The sequence below is a fragment of the Phaethon lepturus genome, unplaced genomic scaffold, assembly GCF_000687285.1.
Source record: "Phaethon lepturus isolate BGI_N335 unplaced genomic scaffold, ASM68728v1 scaffold44586, whole genome shotgun sequence".
Classification (NCBI taxonomy): Eukaryota; Metazoa; Chordata; class Aves; order Phaethontiformes; family Phaethontidae; genus Phaethon; species Phaethon lepturus.
Window position 1 is genome coordinate 8,694 of NW_010547738.1, and position 5,926 is coordinate 14,619.

Sequence of the window (5,926 nt, forward strand, 5' to 3'; positions counted from 1 at the left end):
GTAGTTTTCTTTTGAGTTTTCGCTACTGATTTTGGCTGAAGCAACATCATCTTTTCCCCTGCTGACATGGGCTGGGCACAGATTGAGAAAACCTGAAGTCAGGCACTGGCTGAGGACTCTGGACATGGCTCTGCTAGTGCTCCCTTGCCACACATGGTCTCCAGGAAGTCCTGCTCATTCCACCCTTTGGACAGCTGGTTTAAATAACTGTAAGCGGCTGGTCTGTAAGCTCATCAAAACAAGGATCCTGCACACAGCACTCAGCAGAAACACCTTATCTCTGGCTGAGCTCCCAGGAGCTGCCACCATGCAACCTTTTGGGAATTTGCAGGATCTCAGGATGACCCAGGGAATTCAATGCATTTAGGAGCACCATAAAGCTGGATTATTATCATCCTAATAATCTGTGCAAACAAGTGAAAACAGCAGGCAGCTGCCTATCTTCCAGCTCTGTCCTCTCTTCCACTTCTCTTGGTCAGAAAGAAGAAAGGAGCTTCTGTGCTTCTGGAGTCAGACAGACAGGCTGAGCTGTCAACATTAGCAATTCAGAAAACTCACGCACTTGGAAACGCCTACCTTGTTTCAGGATGCGATGCAACACACTGTAGTAGAGCTAAAGCATTGCAGACTCTGTTGGACTGATGGGCTGTCAAAGTTGGAGGGTTGATTGATGGATAAATATTTACAATTTCCTAAAAATTAACAGTTGAAGAAAAGTTAAAGGAGAAAGACATCAGAAAGCCACAACAAAGCACTTCCCCAGCAAGGAACTATGGTGACAGGAGATGACAGTCAGCTTTCACCAAGCATCACTTTGAAGTTACATGGCAGCCACCATGCTGTCCAGACAAGGGCAGAGCTGGGTCAGAGTTTAATTGACAAGGAGTCACAGGAATGCATTCAAACCTTAATTTCAGTAAAAAAGGATTAATTTTATTTTCTGTCTCTTTACTAGTGTAGGAACTGCTTTGTTTTGAACTTCCAGATTGAAGAGGAATGTTGTTCTTGTGCCTAGAGGCAGAGCACACCCACTCTATTCATACTGTATCTGCTCATACTCTAACTCAATGCAGGGGAAGCAGCTGAGGGCGAGAAATCCAATTCAGAAATCTGTCTTGCTTCCAACTATAGCTCCCTTCTAATTTTTTTCACTTGTTTCAAGGCCACTCCAAGAACAGTCTGACATTGCCAATCCTGCACTCTTTTCTTTCCCTCTTCAACAGAAATTACTAGATTAATCACTGAGAGACAGCCAGTCATCAGCTGTACAGTAGTTTGCCCAGAGATAAGGTGAGCCGCTTGGTTTCACGTGAAATGCAGGTACATTCCCTTGCAAGGATCTCTGGAGCAGTGAGCAGCAATTCCACGCTGCCCTTCCAGCGGGCTCCCTGCAAGGGCAACAACCTTCTGACCAGAAAGTGCTCAAGCTCATGCAAAACAAATCAAGCCAGAGATCTTAGGAGTAAGACTGTTGTGGCTTTGCTATGGCGGTGTATGAAAATAAGCAGAATGTCATCCACAGGGAGCTCATACACTCAAGAACTTGCCTGTTCCCCTTCCAACTATGTCAGCTGTCTAATTAGAGATCTTACAGTCTCTGCACACATCGCCTTGCTAACGATGATTAATGGCAAATGGGCTTCCCACATCTGATCCCCTCACCCCATGACCCAACTTACATCATACTCCCAGCAAGGCAATAAGAGACCCCACCAGTGCCTCCCCAGATCTGCCCCATGGAGGCAACAAGCTCTGCAAATGTGCTGGTGCTGCACCATGGAATAAAGGTGCCGCCAGTTCTACGCACCTGAAGGAGCGCTGCGATCGTGCCAAACGAGTGCCACAGCATCGGGGCAAGGTCAGGCACAGATTCACGCTTCTTGCTCAGCTCCAGCAGCGCATTCTCCCGTGTCTCGGGGCTGGACAGCTCATTGATCCACTGGTAGATCTTTTCACGGTCAACCTGAGCCAGTGCTGTTGGCACAGGCTGGGAAGGAGACAAGAAAACTTCAGTCCAAACATTTTATCCAATTGTCACACAAACCCTTCCCGCAATCTGGCAGACAAGCCAAAAAAGTGCAAGAAACTCCTGACTGGGAGAGGGAGGAACTAAAGTATTAAGATGCTCTGAATATGGATCCTTTTCTTAGATTAGTCTTATTATTTCACCTATTTGAAATGCAAAGGTTTTACTTTCCGGCCCGACTCGTTAGGACAGTCTCAATCTATTTGTCAAGTAGTACCTTGTAACTTCATTCAGCAATATAAGAGAGCCATGCTGCTGCCTCTCCATGCCAGCTGAGCTCCCACAGAGGTCATGCATACTTTAGCCAGCTATCATTTGCTCCACCTGCACATAGCACGCATTCATTTCATGTTTCAAGTGCAAGCTTCCACAAATTCAAAGTAAGGCAGATGCTACCTTTTTCTCTCCAAAAACATCCATGCCATTGGAATCTGCCAATGGGGATTCACACAATGTACATGAGAAAAATATTCATACAAATACTAGAAAAACTCTCACTACTCCAAAATCAACATGACACCATCCACAGCCATTAACGCCTGCTGTTAGAGATGTCACATATTCATCTCATGTACCCTGTTTACACGCATGGAGCTAAAAGGGAATTTTTCAAGACTGATTTTGTGCAACAATTCCTGTTCAAAATAAACCCAGAGAAGGATAGATCTGTATTCACAGTCACGGCACATTTTCTACTACTCAGAAGAAATGCAGGATTTCTCTTCTGCCTTTCTTGGAACACCAGGGAAAGAACAGCATGAAGGCCAACAAGTTTTCAAGCCAGAAAAATGAGACTGGGCTGGGAAGGAAAGGATGAGAAACAGGGACTGTGGAATTGTAGCATACTTTCTGTGGAGAGGGCAAGGCACAAGACTTTCAATGAAAGTTTGTCTCATGCCTCTTCTGGCACAACAAGCACTCAGGGTGCAAACAAATGCTCAGCAGGCTTCCTAAGTAGACAGTTTGGCGATTCAGATACAAAATTTTGAGGCAGCAAATATCAGCATTAACACCTCCTGTGTGAACGCTTCCAAAAGCCAGTTCAGAACCTACTCAAACATTCTGCTGCTGTGTTTACTACACAAGCAAAGCACAGCCCTGTTTGCACGCTGCTGCTCCTGAGCTAGCCTGTATGCAACCAGCTCAGTGGCCCCACATGTACAGCAATCACGGCTGGGAACAGAGAACAGATTTTTTTTTTTTTTTTTTTTTCCAAGCCTAGACTGAAACTCTTCATGTACTTACCACAACAGATGTGAGCACTGCGTGTACAGAGGCACTGAAGAGAATACAAAGGAGTTCAGGAATTGAAAGTGACTGGAACCAAACCTGAAACTATATACTAGAGGCAGGCTCCCAGAACTGCAAGAGGGATGAAGGGAGCCTTGTTAACCTTTGGCGGACACCTCCAGAGCTTTCTGTCTCTATTTCTGCAAAGGCTTCCCTCCTCCGTTCATCCACATGTTATATCCATAGTCACATCCAAAGAGACTCTTCCCCAGTTGTGGTATTTCTCTCTCCCCCAGCCACTTCTATCCTATTATTTAATTTAAATGTCTATATATAAGCCAAAGTGCTGTTATCAATCCCTATACTCCAGGGCTCAAATACCTTGTTAGCTGTTCATCTTTCCTCCTATCCCTTTTTTTCTCATCTACTTAATTATTTTTTTTTCCTCCCAGAACTTCATACTAAATTAGTAAACCTGACAAATTTATTGTACTTTTACAGCTGTGAGTGCAATTCTAATGGCAACTCCTGCACTGGAGCTCAGAGAGGGAGAATGAACAGAGCTCATTTGTTTTTATTTGGGATGGTAGTGACAAGCAGCGTAGCAATAATGTTGTTATAATTGTGTTATCTAAAGCTTCCATCTATTTTTCTATACTCACTGGAAGTTTCAGTTTCCATAAGCTTAAATACATCGACCCTCTAAAAGCACAATCATGTGCTTGTGATCCCTAGAGAACGCTAAGTAAATTTTCCACACAATTAAGTTTATGATGTCCAATATCTGTCTTAGCCAGAATCAACTGCTTTTCACAGGCTCTACAGTTGCTTCTCTCAGTTTAAACTGAAACATATTTTTTCCTGATTCCCTACTTTATTGTTGTTCCACCTTCTCCCTCTAAAACCTAAAATTCTGGGGAACCCTGAGGGCTACACACAAATCCTGCAAGCTCTGAGACAGAATCCTGCCAAGCAGACTTTCTTTTGCACACAGGGAAAGCAAAAGTTACCAGCAGTATCTCAACACAGCACAAACTAGCCACCTCTGCATCATGAAAGATCTTGTAACACCTTCCTCAAGAGAAATGGCATCACCTCAAACATCCATGCCTGATTACATCTCCAACAATCACATAATGAACTGGATTTAGGCAACTGGCTTTCTCTTCCTAATTGAGCAGCTGCTGCTAGGCACACTGGCAAAAGTACTGGTCAACCAAAGCACAACACTAACTGGATACATATCTTTTTCAAACTATTTTGATAGATAACCAACTCAAAAATACCAAAATGAACTTTGAACTTCAGGAGCAGTGAATCAGCTGGTTTCAGTTGGACTTTCAATGCCTTACTGCTAGTTACAGCTATACTGATTGTTCTTAGCCTGTTTCTCAAGCCTCTAGCAGGTTGGTTATACTGTCTTCAGGTCTGAAATCGAAGTCTCAGCTCTGCCACCAGCACCACTGTATAAAGACCAATGCTCTGGCTCACCACAGCTTTATGGCGACAGTGTTCACAACACCCAAGGGAGTTTCTGAGCCAATTCATGACCATACTAAGAGGTAATGTTATTTACTGCAGCTCCCAAGCCCATCTCCAGAGTCAGACACCCTTTCCTGTCACCTTTAGTCTAAGCATACTAACCGACTGTGGTAGGAAAAGTTTCCATATAGAACTACCAGGTGGCGTGAATTGTGTATCAATTAAATACACATTCAAATTAGTCACAAAATACAGTTGATTTCTGTTGCTGAAACAGATTATTTTGTTAAAATTATCTTTAAAAAAATCCTTTTATAAAGAGGTGACTAGAACACAGGTAGAGGATTAATGGAAGATACAAGTCCCTCCTGCATTTCAACAAGCATTTAGGGATTACATTGCTATAAAAATGTAAATACTGATTAAGAGAGCTGACTATGGTCTTGCACACCCTTCTATGCTCTAGAAAGTGTCACTTTAAACCATGCCAGCACTCCAAGAACCAATTTAAAGTCACAAGCACTTAAAGTGGGAAGACTTAAAAAGTGCTCTCAACTCCTGCTCATAAATACTTTACTCTTGTTTGCTTGTTAGTCCAAGCAGATCCTTGAGCTAAGTTCATCTGAAAACAGCTCTAACTGCTGGTCTTGCAATACACTTCCCGAACCCAATACACACCAGAGACTCCAGGAAGTCTTACACATGCGATGAACGTGCATTTGGAGACGTGAAAACCAAAACACAAAGCTGCTCAGATATGAGGTAAGATGCAATAACCACCTCGTTCCAACTCAGCTTCCATCTTTGAACCAAAGCAGGCCAAGGTACCGTTTCGCTCCCACCAGCCCGAACATCAGGCGCCCCAGCCCACCTTGGCAGCTTCCTGAGGGGAAGGAGGGCAAGCACCAACTACAGACAGCGCTGCAAGGTACGGGGGGAAGAGGGATGAAGGCACTGGCAGTCTCCGCCCTTCCTCCCGCTTGCCTGCCGCCCTGAGGAACTTTTCCCTCGCTCCCCAGAGGACAGCGCAGGCGGCTGGGCATGCACGAAGCGCCCGGAAAAAGGAGGGAAAACCCTTCGTGACAGACCGGGGCGCCGAGGGAGGGAGCTCACCCCGCGGCCCACAGCCCCCCGCCCCACGGGAGACCGAGGGGAAACGTCCCCTCACAGCTACGAGTGGCCGCGCCC

The 5,926-nt window shown here is 44.9% G+C and overlaps 1 protein-coding gene across 1 annotated transcript in view; it reads right to left on the reverse strand.

The window, feature by feature from the left end:
- The window catches only part of RQCD1 (RCD1 required for cell differentiation1 homolog (S. pombe)), a gene marked incomplete at its 5' end in the record, with an annotated part of 8,955 nt that extends 6,968 nt beyond the window's left edge, over positions 1-1,987 (reverse strand). Inside the window, 2 exons of the mRNA XM_010289739.1 lie at positions 577-692; positions 1,808-1,987. Coding sequence (XP_010288041.1) covers positions 577-692; positions 1,808-1,987 — 296 coding nt within the window. The remainder of the gene's footprint in view (positions 1-576; positions 693-1,807) is intronic.
- Between the last annotated feature and the right edge of the window lie 3,939 nt (positions 1,988-5,926).